Genomic DNA, 23,982 nt, shown 5'->3' with positions numbered 1-23,982 from the left:
GACTGGGAGGGACTGGGAGGGACTGGGTGTCATTATCTAGTTAACTAAACCAAGTCCCTTCACTATAAATCTTACACAAGGTAAAAGGGAGGTAACTTGTTTTATCTCTTTACAGGGGCCCAATTAAGTTTTACGATTTGTTTTTCTTTTCTCTCTCCAGGTCATATTGACCTTATACGATTTTAATTAGCCCGAATCATTTTCTCAGTTTATCACAATCATAAGCAGCATGACCAGCAGGTTGAGGAAGGGGATTCTGCCTTAATGAGACCCCACCTGGAGTGATGGGTTCAGCTCCGGGTCCTCAGCACAGGAAGGACATGGACCTGTTGGAGTGAGGCCAGAGGCCGACACAAAGATGCTCAGAGGGCTGGAGCTCCTCCCCTACGAAGACAGGCTGAGAGAGCTGAGGCTGTTCAGCCTGGAGAAAAGAGGGCTCCGGGGAGAGCTCACAGCACCTTCCAGTACCTAAAGGGGGAGTATAGAAAAGAGAAGAGTGACGTTTTTACACGGGTAGATAGGGCAAAAGGGAATGGTTTTTAACTAAAGAGGAGAGATTTAAATTAGACATTAGGAAGAAATTCTTTGCTGTGAAGGTGGTGAGGCACTGGAACAGGCTGCCCAGGAAAGCTGTGGATGCCCCACTCCTGGAAGTATTCAAGGCCAGGATGGAGCTCTGAGCCAGCCGGTGTACCGGAAGTTCTCCCCTCTCCCACAGCAGGAGCCGTTGGAACTGCAAGATCCCTCAGGTCCCGTCCAGCCCCGCCCCTCAGGCTCTCCCGTTCCCGTCCCGCCCGTCTGCCGCAGCGCAGGGGGCGCGAGGGCCTCTTGGCGCGGGGCCCCGCCCCCGTGCGTCACGGGCTGTCGGCGCAACGATTGGCTGCGACGGCCGAGGCCCCGCCCTCCCCCCGCGCGGCCGGGGATGTCGCAGCTGCTCTGCGTCGTTGTCGCTTGAATCGCGGCCCAAAATGGCGGCGGCGGCGGCGGGCGGGAGCGGAGCCCAGGCGGCGGCCAGGATGGAGGGGGCGGACGGAGAGGAGGAGACGGCAGCGGCCGCGGCGGCCGAGGATGAGGAGGACGGGGAGGAAGACGGCAGAGGGGTGGGCAAAGCGGCGGGTGCCGGCGGGGAGGCTGGCGGCGGAGTGAGCGAAGAGGAGGAGGACGTCGAGGACGAGGACGTGTTCGAGGTGGAGAAGATCCTTGACGTGAAGACCGAGGGGGTGAGTGCGCGGATCTCTGACACTGGGCGGAAACCACGCGAAAAAAGTAACCCGTTACAATTGTAATCTAAAACTCGTTGTGCACAGCTTTTGCAAAGAAGCTCTTTGCCCCTTACTCCAGATTCAGTCTCCTCAGCCAAAGCTGTACCTTTACTATTTTTGTTTTTTATTTTTGTTTCCATTGTTAAATTGCTCTTGGCTTTTACGGCTGAACTGCAGTAGTGTTTTGATGTGAAATGTTTGAGAGCAGACATGGACAAGATTGAATATAAAGGAGAATTTAGAGATGGTTTCAAGATATGTTCAGTGAGACCGTGTTCACTGGGTTACAAAACGCGTGAAGACCTCCTAAAATAAGAGAGACTTCTATCAATTAAAATAACAGGTTGTAGTATCTTTGCATTGTTTAAACAGAAATACCAGACCTTCATTTCTTTCTTTGAAAGCAACCTAGACTGGTTGAAGTTCTTAAAAAATTTCCTAAACCTCAAATAGAAAAAATAATTAATATAGAGGGTTTTTTTTAAGATTTTGTGTCTGAAAAATTTTCATTTTGACTAATTTATTATTTTTATTTTAGGGTTCAGTGAGGTACACAATGCTATAAAATTCTGCCTATTTTGTCTGAAACATCAGAGTTTTGAAACCCTTAGATTGGAGAATCTTCAGATCAGTAATTTCTGAGATGTTTGTGGTGTTATTATGAGTTATGTGATGTACCTTGGCTGAAATATGTTGATGGCTTAAGAATGTTATGCTTCTGGGGTAATACAATATTTATAGCTTTACCTGTATGAAGTGTTGGTCAGCATAAGTCAGGCTTGAAAATAAGAGGATTCGTTTTTTTCTTTTCCTTTGCCCCCCTCCCAGCGATGGAACCTAAAATCTGTAGGTTTAGGTGGTGGTGAGGCATATGATTCCACAGACTTTTAAAGAGTACCAGAATACATCAAGTGCCATTTCTTGAAGATGTCTTTGGCATTTGCTGGTGAAAGGGTGTCTTGCTTCCATGCTCTTCCAAGCGGAATTTTCCGAGCTGGTTCAGTGCAACAAGGTTCACTCAGCATGTGTTGATTGTGGTTTTGTGGTATGAGCTCCAAATGCATCAGGTCCTCTCTCCATTGCTCTGCAATGGGTCCTGTGTTACTCTGCATCAGAAGTCCAGGACAAGGCAGTAACTCACGCCCGTTCTAACTTCCAAAATGGCTGGGAAAAGCTGTGTGTTACCCTTCGGTGGAGTATGTATTACATAACCTGCTTTAGAGTAGTGGTTCCCAGCTTGCAGATTCCCAAGTCTGACATGAAGTCCAAGCAGGTAGACTGGGTTGGCCATTGTCCAGTGCAGCATCAGTGTGTTCCTGTGTCACAGTGACAGGAGCTCCATACAGAGCACTTTATGGAGATACACTTTTCAGGCACAGTCCTGGTTTTGCTGGACCTTGTAGTAGTGGTAGGATGAGAGACTGCACTCCTGGGTTGGGATTGGGCTGGGGAGTTAGACCTGTGGATAAATAAAACATTAACATGTCCTACTTAAGAGAACAAGCAATGAAAGTTTGAAAATGTATTTTCTTAGTATATCTAGAAAGCTCTTCATACTGCACCACAGTTACACTAAAACAACAGGCTCCAGAGCAAATTGTGATATTCTCCAGTGGAAATGGGTAACCTTAACTCTGCTGTTTAATGGCATGGTGGTACCCCTTTCCATAGGAGTTGGTTCTAACCCATCACTAGTTCACATAGAAGCTACAGCAGTATAGAAATGCTTGGAAGTGTTCTATTATTTCTAAGTGAAATAGAGGGAAAAATAACAATATTGAGTAAAATAATGCTGATAGGCGAGTGTAAGGCTGCCTATGTATCTTTAGTGTGATAATTAATATGCTGTCTTCATTTAAGCTGCATTTTTGTATCACTCTCTATGTATGGAATATAGAGTCATTCAGCAGCCAAACAGTGTTATGTTTCTATTAGACTTCATTTTATCCAGCTTTCTCAATTAATTGAAAAGGAACTTGTACCTCATTTTGTACCTGAGTTGCAAGGGTGTAACAGTAACTCTGCAGCTAACAGAAGTCCTGCATCTGAAATGAATAACCCTGTGCCCCAGGGCTAGAGGTGAGAGTCCAGCTGGCTAGGAAGAAGATTTGAAGGAAAGGAGCTGGGAGTACCAACAGACAAGTAAGCTGAACATGAGTCAGCAGTTCTTGCAGCAAAGAAGGCCAGCAGCATCCAAGAATGTAGCCAGAAGATTGAAGGAGATGATGCTTCCTCTCTAATCAAAGCACCTGGTTTACTGTGTCAAGTTCTGAGCACCCCAGGACAGAAGAGACGTGGGCATGCATGCTGGAGAGGAGGATTATGAAAACAGTTAGGGAGCTAAAAGCTGGGTTTGCTTTGCTGTAAGAAGGGAAGAATCAAGGGAGATCATGGGGGTATCTGTATCTATTTGATGGGAGGATGTAGAGAGGACAGAGTCAGATCCTTGTCAGAGACACAGAGTGAAAGGATGAGATAGATGGTGGACACAAGCTGGAATATGGGGAAACCTGAATAGATACACTGACTGGGCAGATTTCTGAGCAGCCTGATCTAGTTAGTCCTGCTTTGAGAGGGCATTTTGCTAAATTTTAAGTATTTAACTAATGTGTCTGAATATAGGCTATTTATTTATATGTCTGTGAAACAAAATACAGAAGATTGGAAGTAGAGCTGATTGCTGAAGTTTAATGACTTGTATATATGCTTGGTCAAAGGTTACTGATCCTCAGGCAAAAAATGTATGGGTATATGGATATACATTTAACAGTAAGTGCCAAATGGCAGTTCTTTTGAGTCTTTCTTTTTCCAGGCTTGGTTAGCAGTGTAAGGTCTTTCAGAACATTATCACTTCATGTTTGAAAGAAAGCATTACTAATGTTTTGCCTCTCCAAAGGCGCTTTTTTCAGTACATTTGCTAATAAATTTATTTTTAACGGTAAAATACTTTCTAATCTAGGAGAAAAAAGTACAGAGAGACTAAGAGGTGCAATTTTATTCCTCAGTGAAGTTAAATACTGTTGAAACAATTGGTCTCGGCTTTTTGTATATAATCTTTTACCAAAATCTTTGAAATTAACTCCTCTGAGATGCACACACTCAGATTTTTGTCTATGTTTAATTTGATCTTATTGGTGGTTTGTTCTTTTTCCGAATTGTTGGTGTTTCAGTTTATAAAAAATGGAATTGATTACAAGTATAAATTATGAGTTCCAATATAGAACTAAGTGAATGGTGTTAATTCATTAGAAATCTTATTGTTTTATACCAAGTTCTTCAGTAAAGAAGAGCAATTCAAACTTGAAATATAAATAGAATACATACTAAAACTTTTAAAAAATTAGTTTCATAAGTGTCAGACAGTCCATTTTGATAAAATGACCGGAATTTGTGATGTACATTATAGCTATGGTTCTAAACAAATGTTAGATATTACAAGTATTTTGGATAAAACTGCTCCAACTACAGAAACACTTTACAGCCTTCTTAGTTCAGTATGTGGTGCAGGTGGAAATAATTCTGGGAATTCTGATCTCAGCATTGGGTTTAACTCCCATCAGGTGGCTTTCCATATACACAAAATGATATATCCACAAAGATCCCCAAGAATTAAGTAGCTGATGCAATACTATGCTGTATTGTATTAAATGTTGTGTTTTTTTCTTACAGGGTAAAGTTCTCTATAAAGTACGGTGGAAAGGTTATACCTCTGATGATGATACTTGGGAACCAGAGGTTCATTTGGAAGACTGCAAAGAAGTGCTGCTTGAATTCAGAAAAAAATTTGTGGACAATAAGCCTAAACCTATTAAAAAAGACATACAGGTGTGTTTCACCTTTCAGTATCTTACACTGAAGATGTATTCACTGTCTAGGCTCTCCTAATGGGAGGACGGAAAAGGGAAGACATTTGAAATGTGGAATTAAGAAGACTTAAGGATTCTCTTTCATCTGAAACGATTTCCTTTCTTGTGAAACTTAATGTTATTGCTGTTCTCTGGTAGGGATTTTTCTTAACTGATAAGTTTGCTTGTAGACTCTGAATCCATCCAAACTTTATTTCTGTTTTTAATGGGACTATATAAAGGAGGTATGGCCATTCTAGTTTGTTTTTGACAATGTGAATAACCCCTTTTCCCTACCCACAAGGATATTGTCTTGTCAGTGAAGCTGAGTGCACTGCTCCCGTCACCCTCCTGCTTTCTGTAGCAGATAGATGAATTTTTACATGTTATCATTTAAGTTTGGTAAGAAAGGAATACAGAAAAGTTAGTTGCAAGAAAGCAGTATATGGCTTTTTCTTTTCTCATTTTTAACTGCTCAGTCGGTTTGAAAAAGAAGCGTAAGGATCTTTTTTGAAAAATGATACCCTGCTTCTGGGAAACTTACAGGTAAATTTTACAGGATCATATTAAATATTTTTGGTGTAAAATGGGTCAGATTTAGTTCTCTTCTGGAATCTGGTTATTGGATGTATAATTGATTGTACTTGACTTGTTTATGTGTTCATTCTTATCCAAGCAGTTAGTAATGTAACTTGGTCAAGTAAGCTAGAATTGCATTTATGAACTTTGCAATTTGGCAATGAGGAATGATCGTGGCAGTGACCGAAAGATTAAAGTGCTTAAAAATTTACTTTTCCCAAACATGACCGCTACCAGTTTTGTAGACTTTGCACCAAAATGATAGTTTATTGGGAAAAGAAATATTTTTTTTTCTTTACCTTTTAGAAACTGTCTCTAAACGATGATATATTTGAAGCGGAATCTGACAGTGACTGGCAAAGTGAAACAAAAGATGATGTTTCACCAAAGAAGAAAAAGAAGAAGTCAAAAGATGTAGAGGATAGAAGTCCAGATGACCTGAAGAAGAAAAAGTCAAAGTCAGCAAAACTCAAAGAAAAACCCAGAACAGAATGTGAAAATTCCTCAGATGCTTTGGTTTTTGATTCAAAACCAAAAAAAAGGACTTTAGAAACCAAGGAGGACTCAAAGGACTCAAAGAAGCAAAGGAAAGAAGATACTAAAGAAACCAAGAAAAAAAAAGGTGAAGTTAAAGATTTAAAAATAAAAGCTAAAGAAGATTATAAAGAAAATAAAAGATCACCGAGGGAAAAGCATGGAGATGTTCAGTTTGACTCAGAATCAGGTACTCTAGATGATACATTTTCTCAAGGAACTGATAATGAAAACTCAGACTTAAATTCTGAAAATAAAGATGAGAAGCAAAAGGTGATAAGCAGGGAAGAGAGATTGGAACAAGAAAGTGATGAAAAAGATGCCATTGCTGATAGGCAGCTTGATGGATCAGCAAGTAATGAAGATGATAGTATTGATGTTAAGGTTAAAACAAAGAAGAAAAAAAATCAGAAGGAAGACTCTAGAGAGGAAGGTGGAAAAGTGGAAATTCAGGATACTTATTCAGAGAAAAAAAGCATGCACAAAAAACAAACAAGTCAAGAAAAAGTACCGGGAGAGTTGGAGAAAGTGTCGCCTGCTCCTTCACCAGTGCAGAAGGGTGTGAAATTAAGTGCTGATGAAAGGGTGTGCAAGACCATTGATTCACCTGGGGAGGTAAGCAATATTAAGGTATTAGGGTGGATGTTGAGGATAAAATCAATCAACTTTGAGGTACAGATACCTCAAACAGTGACTGTTCAGGGTGGCAAAGACAGAAGTACAAATTGGAAAGGTATTGAGCTGCATGGAACTAAAGAAATGCCCACTGCACAATGCATAAGAGAGACCAGAGAATTTCTGGATTCGGAACACTATAAAAGGGGAATGCTTTAGGAAAGAAGGGTGTATTTAAATAGGAAGGGATAAATTTCTCCTGTTTGTTACGCATTCTTAGAATGAAATCTACTGTTCTTCCAAAGCATGCTGTTGTTTTTAGCTTTGTTCCTGCCCACCTTCGACAGTTGCCTCAGTTTCATTTTTTTCTGCTTGTGTAGTAAAAGATAGTCTTGAGCAACAGTCCGTTCAGCACCGCACAAAGTGCACTTTTGAGCTGAAACACACATTTGATCTCTCTCAGACACCGGCCATTCCATTACACCTTATGCAATAGCACCCAGCTGAGAACTGGAGTGCTGAAATCGCTTCTAAAACCAAGACTTCAGATAATTGTGCAGCAGTCTTGTGTCAGAATTCCTGGAGTGCTTGTAGAAAATGCTTTGTTTCATGACACAGTTTCATAAGAATTAGAAATGCTTTACCTGTTGTAAGAAATGAGGTAAGCAAATACCATACTATTTGTTTTTCCTTATTTAATACAGGGAATATAACTCCTTTCGGCTGCTTCAGGCTGTTCTAATACAGTTTGCAGTTCATAAAACATTGGCAGCTCAGAGAAAACTTGTTCTGATTTAAGAGGATTGCAGCCAAAACTTCTTGATACTTAATGGATTATATCCCTCTTCTGAGGCCATGATTCTGTGGTGGGAAGTTTCTTCTGTGGGTTCAACAGCAGTCCTCTGCTTATGATTGTGTGTATGGAGTAGGCCACCTTTAACATAAGTAAGTTCATTTGGGGATAGAGAATTCCATGGCATAATCTCAGAGTAGAGCTACACAGAAGAGTTTTTGCAGGGTCTTAGTTGTGAAAGCTCTTGAAAACAAACAAGTACTATGAGGCATAGCCCAGTTTCAGAAGGTAATTTAATTACCTGAAATGGTATGGCCCTTTATTAACCAAGTATTTTACTCATTGTTCAAGGCTATAGCATTTCTATCAGAGAAGATAATCAGATCAATCTTTGGAATTCTGTTCTGTTCTATTTACCAGTAGTATAAAAATCCTGTCACCCTGAACATAACAGCAGATGAAAGTGGGTTTACTTATGGCTCTTCAGCCAGCACTCTCAGTGGGTTGTCTGTTTGCTTTTCTCGTGGTCACGCTCCACGGAAGGTCATGCTCCAAGGTACCAAGGAAGCAGGGAAGGCATTCTGCTCTTTGCTTTTTTTGAGTTTAGGAAGCTTAAATGCTGTTTTCTGTAACTGGTTAGTTACTCTCTGGGGCAGCTGTGGACTTATATGGGTAGGTTTGGTGGAGTGTTCTGGAGGTTTTTTTGTTCACTACACTGTTGGCCCAAGCAGATTATTCTTTTCAAATAAAAGCATCGTGTATGTTTCAGCTACCTGCCTTTCCTTGTGTAACTCTGCTTGTAGAACCACCATCATGTCAATTTATAGCACAGTATTCTCTGTTTAGAATCAGTTTGCGTGTTGAACCCTTCTTTTCATTTGATTTACCTCCAAAAATAAATGTGTATGTTGTGCATCTGATCATTATTAGAAATTTGGTCTACAATTCAGGATTACTGATTTTACCAGCCCCACTGTAGTGAATATCCAGTAGTCCCTTTAGTAAGTTACAGGTTTCCTCCTAAATACTTAGCATTTGCCAGGATTAGCGGCTCTCTGTGTTACTAGTTAATCATGTGAGGGATCAGAAGCTGAGGTTTTGTGGAGGAAAGGGAGGTGGCAAAAAAGACAATTAAATGTCTCAGCTCTGCTAATACATTATGATACATGAAACTAATGTATTTTGATTAAGATTTTTTTCCTGTGTCAGAGAAATGGTAGCATTTAATGATGAATACAGTCTGTAGTTCTTGTGTGGACTTCTTTTGGGGCAGTTTTTCAGAAAGCCAGTGTTATTCCAGGTTAGGGTTGGAGGCCGATACAAAGCCATGCCAAAGAGCCTTGTCCTGCCTACTCTGCAGTTGAATTTTCTGTCTGAATGGAGAGAGATGATTACAGGAGGAGAAAGGCAAACTTTGGTAGAGGCACTTGAACCCTATTTTGGCAAATTTGATTATGTATCTACAATAATTTTTTTCTGTGGTATTAGGTATTGCTAAGCTTGAACTTCTGTGTGGATGAGTTTGAGTGGATTTTTCTGAGTGTCATTTTCACAAATTACTGTTGCTATAACATTCTGTGTGTGTAAATTGGAAAATTTAGCACCTTTTGTGTCCAGATTTCGAGTTTTCTCAGTTGAGGTTCAAGTCAGTGTTGTCATAACTGCTTTGGATTTGGTGATACAAAATTGTTAAATAGTTTGAAATAGTTACATTTTATTCAGGTTCAGTATTTGAAACAAATGAAAAGTTCATAATTTTGAATTTCCTGCAAAATGCTGTTTTTGCCATACCTGCACCTCATGCCATAGAGCAACCTTGCACGACTGTGTAAAAATATTAATTGAAGTTGTTTTGTGCTGGATATAACACCTCTTCTCTTAGGGAGGAAGCCTTCACAGACTTAATTCCTCACTCACCTATTTAATTATTTTCTTAGGAATGTCCACAAGTCTGTTGCATACAGGTTTCAGTAGTATTAATTGTAAATATATTTTATTGTTGGAGTGGTGAAAGTTTATTTTCAATTTTTTTTTCTACCACTGAAATTTGATATCTGTTCTCAATATCAGGAGAAAGAAGTAAAGAAAATGGAAAGTAAAGAAAAATCTCAAAGAAAAGAGTTTGAAAAAGAAGAAAAAAGCAGAAAAGAACAGAAGAGCCTAAAAAGTAAGTGCTTTAAAAGAGAGAAGGTAACAACACTTCAGGACATTCTCCTCTTACTTCTATGAGGGTGGATATTGTATAGTTTTGTAACACACACACCAGAAACAAGGAATTCTGCTTTTATTTTATGAAGCAAAAGTCTTTTCACCAGAACTGAATTATTTGATACACACAGAAAAATGTCTAGATTGTATTTTGTGTTCTTAATAGTATAATGGAACATAAGTGTTACTGCTCTTGATCTCAGAAAAACTAGATTACTTTATTCAGGATAAATTCCTTCACTACTCTGGTGAGGATGAACTGAGGAAAACTAGGTAACTCCACCTTTGATAATCATGATTGAATGAAAAGCAGTAATAGCAGGTTAAGCTGCCGATCACTGAAGCAATGGCAAGCAATGGTTTGGAAAGTTACAAGTTATGTTACTTATTTTACTTTTTTTTTTCATCCATAAAATCAAATACATGATAGATGGCAAGCAACAAGTCCTGAGTTTGGGTATGGACATGCAGTTAGAATGGCTGACACTAGAAGAATTCCAGAAGCATCTTGATGGAGAAGATGAGAATCACGTATTAACGGAACCAATATCAAGCAGTGAGTATTTGCCGGGAGAAAGGAGTGTTTCTTAGCTGACATTTCAAAGGGAAATATCCTATAAGTGCATTGAATTTATTTTCTAGCTCTCCTGAGGGATGCTGTTAAAAGTGGAGATTACATGACAGTGAAGATGGCTCTTTCTTCAAATGAAGAATATAATCTGGATCAGGAGGTAATTTTTCAGCAATAGAAGTATTGGAACGGGAGGGAAGAGTACAAATTTTGATTTGTTTGAAAAGCTTTCCCCTTTGGTGTTGTATCTCACCTTGATAAAAGCACAAATTGACAAAAGGGAGTACAGACTTAGAGGCTTCAGTATTTGTTATCCATGTCTTCCAAAGAAAAAAATCAAGTTTGATAGAACTGTCACAATAACTGGATTTGCGACCAATTTGCCCACTGTGTTTAACTGAATATTACATGTGAAACTTTGCATGCTATAAGGAATGATAACCATTAGGTCAAGTGGCTAAAATATGTGAAACATTATATGTGGAAGAAAAAAAAATTCTTAAAAAAACCCCCTGAAAACCTGAAAGTTCTGTCTGGCACACTGGGACCACTTCACTCCATAATTAATTTTCTTCCAGTTTGCCATCGCATCATCTGTGTTCTTACTGGATTTTCTTTTCAAGGATCTATTTTCCTGTGAAATAGTACTGTAGTTCCACTTTTTAGTATTAAAATCTCTGATACCAGTATTTTCACTGATGATCTCGTGTAGTTGTATTGTGTAGCGTTTTGAGAACTCTACATTATGCTCAGGCTTCTGTAGTATAGTAGAAAAGATGCCAAATGAACTACTGAGGCAAGCATGTGTTCTTCGAATTGCAGTGTCTGGTGGAAAATGCAGGAAGGAGCGAGGAGGCTGGCCACTCACAGAAGTGTCTTTATACTTATACTCTAATAAAATCAAGAAACTCTGTAGCGGTAGCAACTGATTTGAGCCATAGTGGGGTTTTTTTCCAGTGGCTGCTGATTTTTATTCCCCACTGTCTTGCTGTCATGCCCACCCTCAGATACCTTACTGCCTGACTTCCTGGTTCATTCTGATTTTCCTCCTTTTTGTTCTGGTCCCCAGAACGTTACAAATTTTGCAGATGATGGAGCTCAGACTGAGACCTCTGGACCAGAGAAGTGAGAGGTGATAGTTTGTCAGTATCTGGCAGCCACGCATGTGTGAATTCTTCTGCCAGGGAGGGAAATCTTTGGGAAACCTGTTGGCACGCTTGCAGTTCTTGTCTTGCAGCTTTGGTTTTTCTTGAAGTATTTGATTTTTTTTTATTATTTTTTTTTTAATGGCAATGGTTCTTGTTACAGGACTCAAATGGAATGACCCTAGTAATGCTTGCTGCTGCTGGTGGGCATGATGACCTTCTGCGGATCCTAATCAGGAAAGGAGCTAAAGTTAATGGCAGGCAGAAAAATGGAACAACAGCATTGATACATGCAGTTGAAAAGGTTGGCCTGGTTGTTGTCATATTTGTGGTTCTTGGCTCTTTTACTTATGTTTAAAGGTGGGACACAATTTATTTCCTTTTGATGATGCCTAGAACTAGTTAGCAAGATACAGCGGGGTGACCTTAAATGCATGATTTCAACAGCTGTGGTTACTGTAGTGTAAATAAGTTCTGATCACAAACCCTACCCTGAGTAGAGAATATCATAGGAGGAAAAGTGGAGGCAAAGGATCTCTTTGAACTTTAGTCTGTCATGGGAGTTGAAGTCCTTGTGTTAGAATTGCTTGTTATGTTCTCTGGCTACACAGGATCCAAACTGGGAAGTCTTAGAGAGAAGATCTCTGATTAAGTAGGGTTTACTGTTTAAAAGTTGGGCAATGGACACAGTGGCAAGGTCTTCTCAAAGTAAGACCAGCTAAACTAGTAAAATCATAGTAAGTTAGAGGTTCACAGGTGTCCTCCTCTGTTCAGGTTGGTTTGTGTGCTTTCCCACGTACAGTATATAGAAGGCCAGAGGGAAGCTTGATTCCAGTTTGGTGACTAATGCAAACACACTGCTTTCTTCCTGTAATGTTCATTATTGCAGAGTTTAGAAAAAAGTAAGAATTGTGAATATTTACAGTTATCCTACTTGCCTGAGTCTAAATTGTTCTTTATTAGCCATGGGAGAGAAAAGTGTTAATTGTGTAATGACTCGTGTTTTGAATTTTAGGGGTGGATTTTAAGTAAATGTCATTTTATACTCTGAAACAAAACCAGAATATTTTTTACTTACTTGTCTTTTGGTTTTGGGTTGGTTTTCTTTTCAGAATTTTTTAACAACAGTAGCTATTCTTCTGGAAGCTGGGGCGTATGTGAACACACGGCAGAGCAGTGGTGAAACTGCCTTAATGAAGGTAAATTCAGTGTTTGTCTTGACACAGTTTAATTGTAAATACTTTTGGCAAACTAATAAAACATAAAAACATATTTGTAGAGTTCAATTAGGGAACATACTACATTTGAAATAACAATACTCCAAGCAGTGTTTTTTTAATCCTTTTTTTTTCCATGTAGTGTAATATCTAAACAATAAATGTAGGTGCTGTCAAGCATGCAGTGCTAACTGTGGCTCATCTTCTTCTGTTGTTTGGCTCAAAGAAGTGCAGATGTGGCCTTTAAACTGAGATAATCAGATTGTCAGCAGGAAGAGAAGAATTCCAGAAAGGAAAATCTTTCCCTTGGGTGTTGCTGTGATTGACACTTGTCATTTCATTGCAAGCCAGAAATAAAATAGCTGGTTTTCAGTCTCCTTCCCACTGCCTGTTCTGCACCTCTTCCCCCGGTCACAAAGGAAACTTTTTTTATTTTGTTGTAATGGGAAAATTCTAAGACTCTTAAAACAGCCTATTCTCTTAATAATTTTTTCTTTATATCAAATAATTTCACCAAAGTTCCCCTTTGGATAAACTTTCTGTATTTATATGTAGGCTATTTATGCAGTTTGTTTGCAGATGAGTTACAAAAGCTTTTCTGTCCAGACAATGTGGTATTGTTTCTCTTCTACTCTCTGCGAGGCTGAAGAACTGTGGGGATTTCACATTTGCTCTAAAGAAAACAACATCACACTTGTGGTTTCCTCAGCCACTTAGGTCCAAAATCTCTTCATAATTTGGCTACCTCTGTGAACCTCAGTTTTGACCTTCATTGTTTTTAAAGGTTTTGTTAGTATTTGATGCACAGCTGTACATACTTAGTAATTGGCAGCCACTTACTGTGGATATTTGTTTTGCTACACAAGGAATAGGATCTTCATTTCCAGTAATTTATGGAACAAGTTTAGCCCTTGTGTGTGGATAAACATATCAATGTGTTTATTACACTCTAATGTTAGGAGTTGGATCATACTTTTTAAGAGGAGGGGGGAAGTCTTGGCACTTAATTTCTTTCTGTGAGGTGGTGTGGGATTTTTGTGGGTTTTTTGGTTTGAGGGAGGTAAGTGGGTTGGTTTATGAATGGAAGATTATGGATTGAAGGCACAAATAAAAGTTCAGAGTGGAAACAAGTTTCAGAAGTTAACTTCTGAAAGGCCTTACAGAGATAGAAAGTTGTATCACTTGTGACTTTCCCTAATTTGTCTGAGTGAAGCGTTTGAAAGCAAGAGACCAAGAGCATGTGTTTGCATTCTTCTAAGTAACATTTTTTTAGATTTCCTTGTGCTTTTGTTAAGTCTTTGGTTGACATACCCTGAAATTCTTGGTGTAAATCACAGTGAACAGCCTTGGACACTTAAGCAGTGGATAACAGTGACTGTCTAACATAGCTAAATAATGATCTGGGGCAAATTCTGTTAATTTACTGCACACCCAAAATACCATTTGAACTGAGGTGTCTAGAAACAGGCACTTGGAAATGTTACTTTTGTTCATTCTGAATAGTTCTGCAGAAACATATTTATTCAGGTAAACAATTGCAACGAAATTAACAGTTGCTGAACTCCAGCAGATTGCATGTTTTCACAGAAGTTTTGGGGCTTGCTTTATCTATTTTTTTTTTTTCTAATTATGTCCACTGGTAGTCCTGATCATTGCTGCTTCTGTGGATCAGGTGTGTCATATTGCCTGGATAAAGATAAAATAATTATGGAGTGTGTTCCTGAGTTTCTGGTTCTGTTACCATTCAGAGACCAACTACCTAAACTTGTCTTCTGGATTGTAACTAATTTTGGATTTTAATTAATTTCTGTGGTTCTGCTTATCATCACATTATGCTGTGTTCTGACAGGGATTTGTCGTTGTTTTCTATCCTTCCACCTTCTCCCTTTCTACACAGGCTTGTAAAAGAGGGAATTCTGATATCGTGCGGCTTATGATTGAAAGCGGAGCAGATTGTAACATTTTGTCAAAGCATCAGAACAATGCCATGCATTATGCTAAACAGTGTAATAACGTACTGGTGTATGAACAGCTCAGGAGCCATTTGGATACGTGAGTAAACTACTTTGAAGTCTGTAACGCTAGACATGTCATAGTTTTGGTTGAAGTTATGAGGAAGAGGGGAAAATTTCAGGAAAGAAAACAGATCTGATTTGGGCAGAAAGCTAAGTAATAAATCACATGAAATTAAAATTATGTGAACTACCAGAATCAGCATACACTTGCTCAAACACTGAGTAAAAAGATAGAAAGGAGGAAAAGGTAATTACTAGAAGTAAAAGATTCTTTAAACTAGAAATACATCAATCATGGAAACTAAAAAGTGTATAAGCACTGGACAGTTGAATTTAAACTCTTAGTAGGGCATGCCAAATAAAATACCTTGCTAGAAAGCATAGGAAAAAATCAAACAAACACCAAACAAAACCACTGAAAAATCAGTGCAGATAGTTGGGGTGATGTTGGACCTTTCAAAATCAGCTGTGCACTGAGAGCGCCAGGGATAAAGCTTTCATGCCAGTAGATGATGGAAATAAAAATCTTTTGTCATGCAGCAGAATGACTGAAGAGCAGTGCAGTGTATGTGATACGTGAAGTGTTGATGTCGTATGGTCATGTAAAAATATACTGAGGTAAACTGAGACAAAGAGAAGGAGGACGCTCTTTAAATATCAGTTTGGAGGAATACTGATAGTTACTGTATCAGGGCAGAAAATCAAAACCAACAATCTATAAACTTGGAGGAGACTCAGGCAGGGTCTCAGGACTTCTGCAGCAGGTGAGATTTTGCCATGAATGCATAGTTAGTGCTGGAAGAACACCATTTCAGTGCAAGATTCTTCTCTTGTTTCATAGTGATTTAATCCTAGTGATTAATCGACATAGTATGAAATAATCTATCAAGTAGTTTGTAGTTCAAGCTCATTCTCTTTTAGTGTTTAGAGAGCCCTGGCTGTTTTCTGGCTCTGATCTCTTGTGTTTCCCATCAGCTGATGTCTTAAATCTATCTGGACAGAAACTGCCTTGTAATGGTCAGTGTGTGTCTATCAAAAAACACCTGAAGTGACAGGGCAAATGGGACAGAGTCGGGCTCTTATCGGTAGTGCCCAGTGACTGGACAAGGGGCTGTGGGCACAAACTGAAACACAGGAGGCTTCCTCTGAGCATCAGGAAACACGTTTTTACTGTTGAGTGTGATAGAGCACTGTCACAGGCTGCCCAGAGGGGTTATCAGGTCTCCATGCTTGGAAACTTTCAAAAGCCATCTAGGCAGGGTCCTGGGCAGTCAGCTCTAGGTGGCCCTGATTGACCAGAGATAGTGGACTAGATGACTTCCAGAGGTCCCTTCGAGCCTCAGCCATTCTGTGTTGTTATGATTCTGTAATTTCATAAAGGAGTTCCTAAGATCCCTTGAGCCTTCTCTTCTTTAGGCTGAACAGTCCCAACTTTCTCAGTCTTTACTGTTAGGAGAGATGCTCCAGTCCCTTCATCATCCCTGTGACCTTTTGTTGGTCTCTCTCCAGTACATCTCTCATGTGGTGAGGAACCTGGAACTGGACACAGTACTCAAGGTGTGATCTCCCCGGTGCCAAGTTAGGGGAAGGGATCCCGTCCTGTGACCTGTGACAGTGCTCTGCCTAATGCAGCCCAGGATGCTGTTGGCTGCCTTTGCAGCAAGAGCAGATTGCTGGCTCAAGTTCAGCCTTGTGTCCACCAGGTCATTTATTGCCAGGCTGCTTTCCAGCTGGGTGATTCCCAGCATGTCCTGGTACCTGGGGCAGGACTTTGCACTGCTCCGTGATGAACATAATGAGGTTCCTGTCAGCCCATTTGTCCAACCTGTTGAGGTCTCCTGTGGATGACAGAGATACACCAGAAGGTCCCAGGAGTGCCAGGTCTGTCTCATCTGCAGACATGCTGAGGTGCCCTGCCCCCTCATCCAGGTCATTAATGAAGATTTTAAATGGGAGTGGACCCAGTACTGACTTCAGGGGTGCACCAGTAGTGACTGGTTTCCAGCCAGATTTTGTGCTCATGATTTTTACTGAAGTAATGTGTTCTGATCCAGTTTTATACTGGGAGGAAAGCATTGTGAAAGTTTTTAATGCCATGTAAAGGTTGTCCGAGGTATTGTAAATCACTGCATCAAATTTTTGTCCTGAGCAGGTGAACACTATAGGAAATGTTTTCTTCTTGTACGAGGCTAAATGGAAAAAAAGTGCTAAAAGCTTAAAAACTAATAATAATTTTTCAAGCACAGAAAGCTTGTTAAAGTGAGCAGGGGCAGCTGAAGTGGATAAATGGAGTATGCTGGTTTTTCCCTAAGGAAGAAAATTGTGACTTGTGAGTTAAGGTTTTGAAGGCAACAGCAAGCATGCAGAGAAGTGATCTGGTACCTGCTGTTCACTTCATTGACACTTTGTCACTCATTCGCTATTTGATGCTTTTTTCAGTTTGTTTCCTATTTAACATCTGCCACCTTCCATTTCATCTAATCTGAATAATGAGTTTTGCAAGACCTTGACTATGTAATTTTGCCAGTGAAGTGACAGTTGAAATTAAATATTGATAATTGCAAAGCAATGTCCATGGGGTGTTACTGTGGTAATGTGAACTATACAAGGAGTAACACAGCTGTTGCCAATTGAGGAAGCTTCTAGACTCATTACCTGAAAATACCAGTTCAGTGGTTTTTTGTCAGTCAAAAAGGAGGATAATACAGTAGTAGTGGAGCTGAAAATAATGATTGAAAGCTTAAAATCTGAAAACAACAACAGACGATAACCCAAAATCATGAGACAGGTTCTGCAGGCCCTCCTACTAAATGATTTAGTGATAGCTTTGAAGTGTAGGAATATTTTTGCACAGAAAAACTGAATTATGGATCTCATTGCAGAATGCTGTGGTCACAAATGCACAAGATTTTAGAATGGCTTACGTAGATCTAAGGAGACATGATTTGGCTGTAGTCTGTACTTTTGGATACCTCTAAATCAGGTTGCTGGAAAATAGGACAGTGTACCAAAAAAAAGATGACTGTTTAATACAACTTTGTCAAGCAACTGGAAACTAGGCTACGTGCACTTCCAGGCTCGCTTTGGCATGGCAATTCCTGGGGTTTCTTTCCAGGTAAACGCTTAAGTTTTAGTTTCTGCAGGTGATAATCTTGGCTTGCAAGGCGGGAAACTGCTCTGAATAATAACTGAATAAAAGCTATAAAGCTGCAATAGTCGGGACCTTTGCTGTGCACAAGGATTTAAAACCCATTTCTGACAAACAGCTTTCTGAAGGGGATCACTGAGTAACCTGTGAGCAAGGGTGCCAAATGCTGTTGGTTAACGTGGTTCCTCTGAAGGTTAGGCTGCTCACTGCCCCCACCTCCCCAACCTCCCAAAAAAACAAACAAGAAAGCCTAACTTGGCTATTTTTCTTGCTGCTTTTTCACTGTGATATTCGTAGAGTTTAACTGGGAACTGCATTTTTCCAGTAGTATTGCCAGTAAAATTATACCAGGACTTGTTTATTTTTACATTGTACTTACAGTCAGGTTGATAAATCAGCCAGGTTGGTTTCTGTTTAGCCACCAGGTAGAAACTGATGTTTAAGGGATATCTTTATACATAAAAAACCTTCAAAATATGTGGCTAGTTGGAATTTTTTTTTAATCTGCTGCAATGCATTTGTATTACTATTTTATTTTTGTGGACCTGATAAATGCATTTCACAAATAGATTGCTGATATTTTAGTACCAAAGCATTGGAATCTGGGGTTCGTCTATGCATAAATGCTAATGATGAAGGAATTCACTCCTGAAAATCAGGAATCTAAAAAGGTGGTCTAGAATCTCTCACTATGTCTATGCCTGGTGAAAGAGTTTACTGTGTGAAGTAGAGACCTCACTTGTTTGGTCTTCCAGGCTCTCAAAAGTAGCAGAAGATACCATCAGGAAGTACTTTGAAGCTCGTCTAGCTTTGCTGGAGCCAGTCTTTCCAATTGCCTGTCATCGTCTCTGTGAAGGGCCAGACTTCTCCACGGATTTTCACTATAGACCCCCACAAAATGTGCCAGAAGGTAGGAGACTTCTTGTTGTGGTAGGGTTTTTGTTTGTTTAAAAAAGGTAAAACAATGCATTCTAAGTATGTCTTAGAGTCTACTATGCAAAATTATTTTTGTATGACATTGCAGTAAATTACATGAAGGATGCTCTGATCATGGAGCATAGGGAGAGCAATTATACTTTGTATCATGGGTAGGGTTTGTGTGTATCTTTTTTTAAGCTTTTTTTTTAATTGCCACATACACAGCTTCTTTCTGTTCATGGCTTACATTAGCTAAGTGACAGGCATTATAGGAAAGGAGTGGTTTACCTTCATTCTTTCAGGAATTCAGATACTATACTCTCTTGCTTGGCTTAGTTGAGTCAGTTTTATTGAGTATATCAGGGAAATATATACTGATACCGATTTTTCACAAAGTAATACATTAGTGTGACTGTTAGATTCCACTTAAATGAAGACTGAAAGTGGAGTGTTGGCCCAGTTTTCTGGTAGTTCAGAGCTGTAGTGTAAGTCTTCCAGTTTTGGATTATAAGTATCGTATTTTATAGAATTTTTATGTATTAAAATGAGGCGTTTGCGGGTATTTAAAGTTGCTGCTTATTGAGTTTTGGTGCAGTTCATAAGGATCTGTAATTGACTGGGCTCAGTTCGCTTTGACTAGACCCAAACCGCATTAAATTCCATAACTCTCTGTAGGTAAACCTGAAGCCACAGAGGTGAACTGTGCTGAGGATTGCTGTTTCAATTCTGCATTCCTTTCCAGTAGCCACATAAAATCATTTCTGCTGCCAAAAGACCTTAACTTAATGACCGAGTCAGTTGTTTTCTGGATCCACTGGCTCGGGAAATGGGATTTTTGCATGTTGCTTTGAAAATCCATTGGGGTTTTGTATATATATTATATAATAGGGTTTTTCTAGTATTTTTTAATATATACATATATTTGTACCAGACTGTCTAGAAAGGTTCACTGTAGGCAGTTCTAAATAATAGATCTCATTTCAAATTGGTGTGACTGAATTGCTTTTCCCTTTCAGGATCTGGACTTCTTCTCTTTGTTTTCCATGCAAATTTCTGTGGTAAAGAAGTCAGCGCTCGGCTTTGTGGACCATGCAGTGTGCAAGCTGTGGTTTTAAACGACAAATTCCAGCTCCCTGTGTTTTTGGTAAATCTTTTTGTATAACTGACTGTAAAACTACTTTATAAATTCTTCATGGATCTTCATGGAGCAGCCTGGGAAATCTCAGTGCTGTAATTTGGATTTCAAGTACTGGGATGAAGCATTTTTTTATGGTCATATTTTTTTTTTAAAATGAAACTTAATTTTCTTTGTATGTGGAGAGGACTACAAACCTTGCTCATACTAGATTCTGTAAAAATTTATGACTTAAAAGGCTGGACAGCCTCCTTCTAGGTTTGAGCAGTAGGTTGGATTAGATGCCCTTGAGAGGTCTCCTCCAACCTCAACCCATGTGTTCCAGGACTTCAGAACTGCAGGTTTGAACAGGCTGGTGAGAGTTCTGAATTTAAAGCTGTGTCACGCTCAAATTCACCTAAGTCTTTTGTTCTTTTGACCCAAATAAGTTCTTAAATATTTTTTTAACAACCTACCTCATAGTTCTAATGCTTATTTCTGAGGTTTTTTTTAATCTATTAAATGCACAATTTGAAGTCCTCTTTGTTTTCTCAGTGGTTGCACCAAAGGTTCTTTGCAGTATACACAACGTTCTTTCAAAAAAAATGCATGGTGAAAATGTTGTGTTCTATGAGTCTTCTCACAATGCTCTTTTAGCCATATCCTGCCATTAACTTTGTCCATTTTCTTCTTCCTTTTAGGATAGTCACTTTATTTATTCCTTCAGTCCTACTGTAGGTCCTAACAAGCTTTTCATACGGTTGGCAGACGCTCCTACTGCCAAGGTACAAAATGTTCTCAAAATTAAATGTGCATGTTATTTAGTTATAATTCTTCCATAGTCTAAATCCTTATAGTTGTATGTTGCAAATGTAAAACTAAGGATTTTCCACTGCCTCCTCATCCCAGTTCCCATCAGTTACAGTTCCATCCTGGGACATTGCCAGAACTCAGGAACATTGCCAAGGGTTAGCTCTGTTGTAATTAAATGTTTTATGCTGCAGTCAGAATAATTCATGCACCAGGATAAACTAATGTTACAGCTAAACATTTTCCCCATTATATTGTGAATTTAATAATTAAAGGATACATGGAGTGTCCTTTTTTTTTTTGCATACAGATGTTTTTGCTTGTGTGTTGGAAGTATTTACCAGGGCATGCACTCTGCTTTTAAATAGTCTGTACAGTCTGTTGCATTTACAGGTGACTTGGGCAATACTCCCCTACTACATGTTGCAAGATGCATCGTTGGAAGATACATCAGTAAATTTTCTACATTTTCAGATTTAAAAGTTACACTCTTAAATTTTATTGTGCTTTTTGGGTTTTCTTTTCTTAAGGGGAAAAAGGTGTATTCAGATGGAAGTATATGTCTCTGTCTAGTTCACATTTGGGGATGACTTGTTCAGACACCACCTGATGCACTTCTGTTCTACTGGAGTCTATTTACAAGCCACTGATAGCTCAGCAGGGCTACTATAAACTGATTTTATTAAAGACTTTGTAAATTTTTTTTCTTTCTCAGTCACTAGCAGTTGTGATGTTCCTACATTATAAGTGCTTAATACAGTAGTTAGACATGAACAATGCTGAAATGAAACCTTTGTTTGCTTTTGCAGGTAAAGCTGCTAATAGGAGCATACAGAGTGCAGTTGCAGTGACCTCCCAGCTGCGAGCGTGTTGAGTGGACTGACACTTTTGGATATACTTCTGATTCTTCTGTTCAGAGACTGACAAAGCAGTTTGGAACTTTTTAGCACCACTCTCCTGAGACTTAGTTCCCAGCTCACTGTTGCTCACTGCAGTCATGTAGGAAAGTGTTGGAGAGCAGCTGAATGTGCTGCAGTAGTGGGACAGGGTTGTCAGCTTTTGTACTTTGTACAGATGTAGATGTAAGTATTTGTGCTGATACATATAATTTTGTTTTTCTTTACTTGTGGAGTCCAGACTGCATATTTCAGCTTTTCCACAATGTGGAATGGTGCATATAAGAACTATTTAAGGTAACTACATGAAATGTCTTTTTTAAAAGAAAGATCTTTTTCATTTGTAAACTAAAGTTTTCTACTTACCCTAATGTTTCTATGTGAAATGCAGAACTGTCATATTCTTGGAAATTACACTTTAAAATGACTGCATTAGATTTAACTTCAAGTTGCTGAGGGCTGTGTTCTGTTTTAAAACTGTTCCTGCCTCCCAGTTAGACAGCAGTTATGCTTAGAGTGATTCCCTTTGAACTAACACAGTTAACTGCAGGCGTGAACAAAGACATCGGAATAGGCTCAAGTCAGAGAGAGCTGCAGTCAGGTTCCTGGTTGTATCAGTGTTTAAAGCTATTTTTGTATTAGAGGAGCAGCTCGTAGTTTTACAGACATCTTAACTTTTGAGGTCTTAGGTGACATCTGGAAAAACAAAACTGAAAATAGCAAACCAGAAAATGTGTAACTACCTTCAGTGTGGAGGCAGTGCTTTTTGTAGACAAGAAGATACATAGAGAATTTCACATGTTCTCAGCCTGACAGATGAGAACATGTATTGTCCTTTAATTCAGAAATTCAGTTCCTCAGTGCAAAGAGCTGCTATTTTTTTTAATTATTATTATTTTATTTAAATGACCCATTTTATCAGATGACAGCAGTTTTGTAATGGTCTTGTGCTGTAAAATACAAATGTAATACTTCTGCATGGAGTATAGAATATTTTTCTTTGTAAATTAATTAACCAACATCTTGAAAAGTAGGAAAAAAAGAAAAAAAAGAAACCAAACCAGATTGTGCCTTTGCTGTTCTAGTTGCCATGTGTAGTTTTACATGCCACTATGTGCCTATATTATTAGCAAAACTGTTGTGCATAAATTCTTAATGTATTTGAGTGCTCATCATCACAATGATGCAGATGTATGAATTATCCTTCAAAGAACTGTGACTCTTTAATATAAGGTTCAATTAACGAGTTTTTAATTTTTGGTTTTGAAAGTTTTAATCTTTCCTATTTAGGAGATGCCAAATGAGTAAGAAAAAAAGGACACTTGCAATTCTGTGGAATTTCACATCAAGCTATATAAAACTAGAACAGCAACATGACATAGAAATACTCATTTCTGTTTTGATTTGGAATAGTTGTGTATCTTTTTGCAGACAGTATTGATGAAATGATAACAAGTTTGGGTTCTGTACAGACTTAGTATCTCCACCTCTGTGAAATACATTAGATACCTCACTTTGCCAAGTGTGAACACCTGAAATGCATGAAAAGCTCTGTTTGAGAATCAGGTGTGTCACTGCCAGCACTTGGGACTTTATGTAGCTGTAATTTTAGTCACTGTGCGTAACCCTGGATGATGAATAAGGAAAGGGGACACTCGTGTTCCCTTACTCTGGAGTGACAGTTTTCGTGGTCGTGGCTCCCCTCCCTCGGTTACTCTGGCACTCCACATAGAATAGCACAGTGTGTGTGCTCCTCTGGTGGGGAAATGGTGGAGCCCTTCAAGGCGGGGATAAGAGGTTTTTGAACAAATGTCCATATGATATAGATGCTATTTAGAAACTGTTGTACAGTGTAACCTAAAAATGTCTAGTAATGCTCCAAGAGTTGATATAGCAAGCAGTTTTTCAAAGGCCATAGATTTGGGGGTTTTGCTTTGTCTTTTCTCTTGAGGCACTGGAGAGGAAGGGAGGGAGTTCTGCAGGACATGGGAATGAAATTTGGGTTTGGGATGCTTTTAAAGGATGGATATTTTGCAGCTATCTTTCTCTTTTAGTTGGCAATATAAATTCAGAATCGTTACTGAAGATGCATAAAAGGCATATGAAAAGCTGTTTGAAGCATGTTTTTGTCTGTTTTTTTTAATCCAATGGCTAAAAAATGTTTCGGTGGACAAAGGCTGAAGAGAAGGTAGCTACAATAAAACCCAATTTTTTAGTCAATGTGGAGAAATACTTTTAAGTACTTGCTCGGTTTCTTCTTTCTGCATCAGCAGCTGCAGTTCCTATGAACTGCAATGGCAGTAAATGGTTCT

General features: G+C 39.1%; 1 protein-coding gene across 1 annotated transcript; it reads left to right on the top strand.

Moving 5' to 3' along the window:
• The first annotated feature begins 953 nt into the window (after positions 1 to 953).
• MPHOSPH8 (M-phase phosphoprotein 8) lies at positions 954 to 23,905 on the top strand. The gene is made up of 13 exons (XM_017831629.1): positions 954 to 1,220; positions 4,932 to 5,087; positions 5,993 to 6,835; positions 9,699 to 9,795; positions 10,267 to 10,392; positions 10,479 to 10,567; positions 11,716 to 11,856; positions 12,665 to 12,751; positions 14,667 to 14,821; positions 18,688 to 18,842; positions 19,867 to 19,994; positions 20,666 to 20,749; positions 21,584 to 23,905. Exons 1-13 carry the CDS (start codon positions 969 to 971, stop codon positions 21,623 to 21,625), a joined length of 2,355 nt encoding a protein of 784 aa, XP_017687118.1. The 5' UTR covers positions 954 to 968; the 3' UTR covers positions 21,626 to 23,905.
• Positions 23,906 to 23,982: the final 77 nt, after the last annotated feature.

The sequence above is a fragment of the Lepidothrix coronata genome, unplaced genomic scaffold (genome assembly GCF_001604755.1).
Source record: "Lepidothrix coronata isolate B3197 unplaced genomic scaffold, Lepidothrix_coronata-1.0 Scaffold194, whole genome shotgun sequence".
NCBI classification, from domain to species: Eukaryota; Metazoa; Chordata; class Aves; order Passeriformes; family Pipridae; genus Lepidothrix; species Lepidothrix coronata.
Note: the sequence above shows the minus strand (reverse complement) of the source record. Positions and strands in the feature narration are given on the sequence as shown.

Excerpts from the sequence above, each read along its gene's own strand:
- MPHOSPH8 (XM_017831629.1), top strand. The coding sequence starts at position 969 with ATGGCGGCGGCGGCGGCGGGCGGGAGCGGAGCCCAGGCGGCGGCCAGG. Across the intron at positions 9,796-10,266 it reads AGAACAGAAGAGCCTAAAAA|ATGGCAAGCAACAAGTCCTG; the intron begins GTAAGTGCTTTA and ends AATACATGATAG. Across the intron at positions 20,750-21,583 it reads CAGACGCTCCTACTGCCAAG|GTAAAGCTGCTAATAGGAGC; the intron begins GTACAAAATGTT and ends TTGCTTTTGCAG.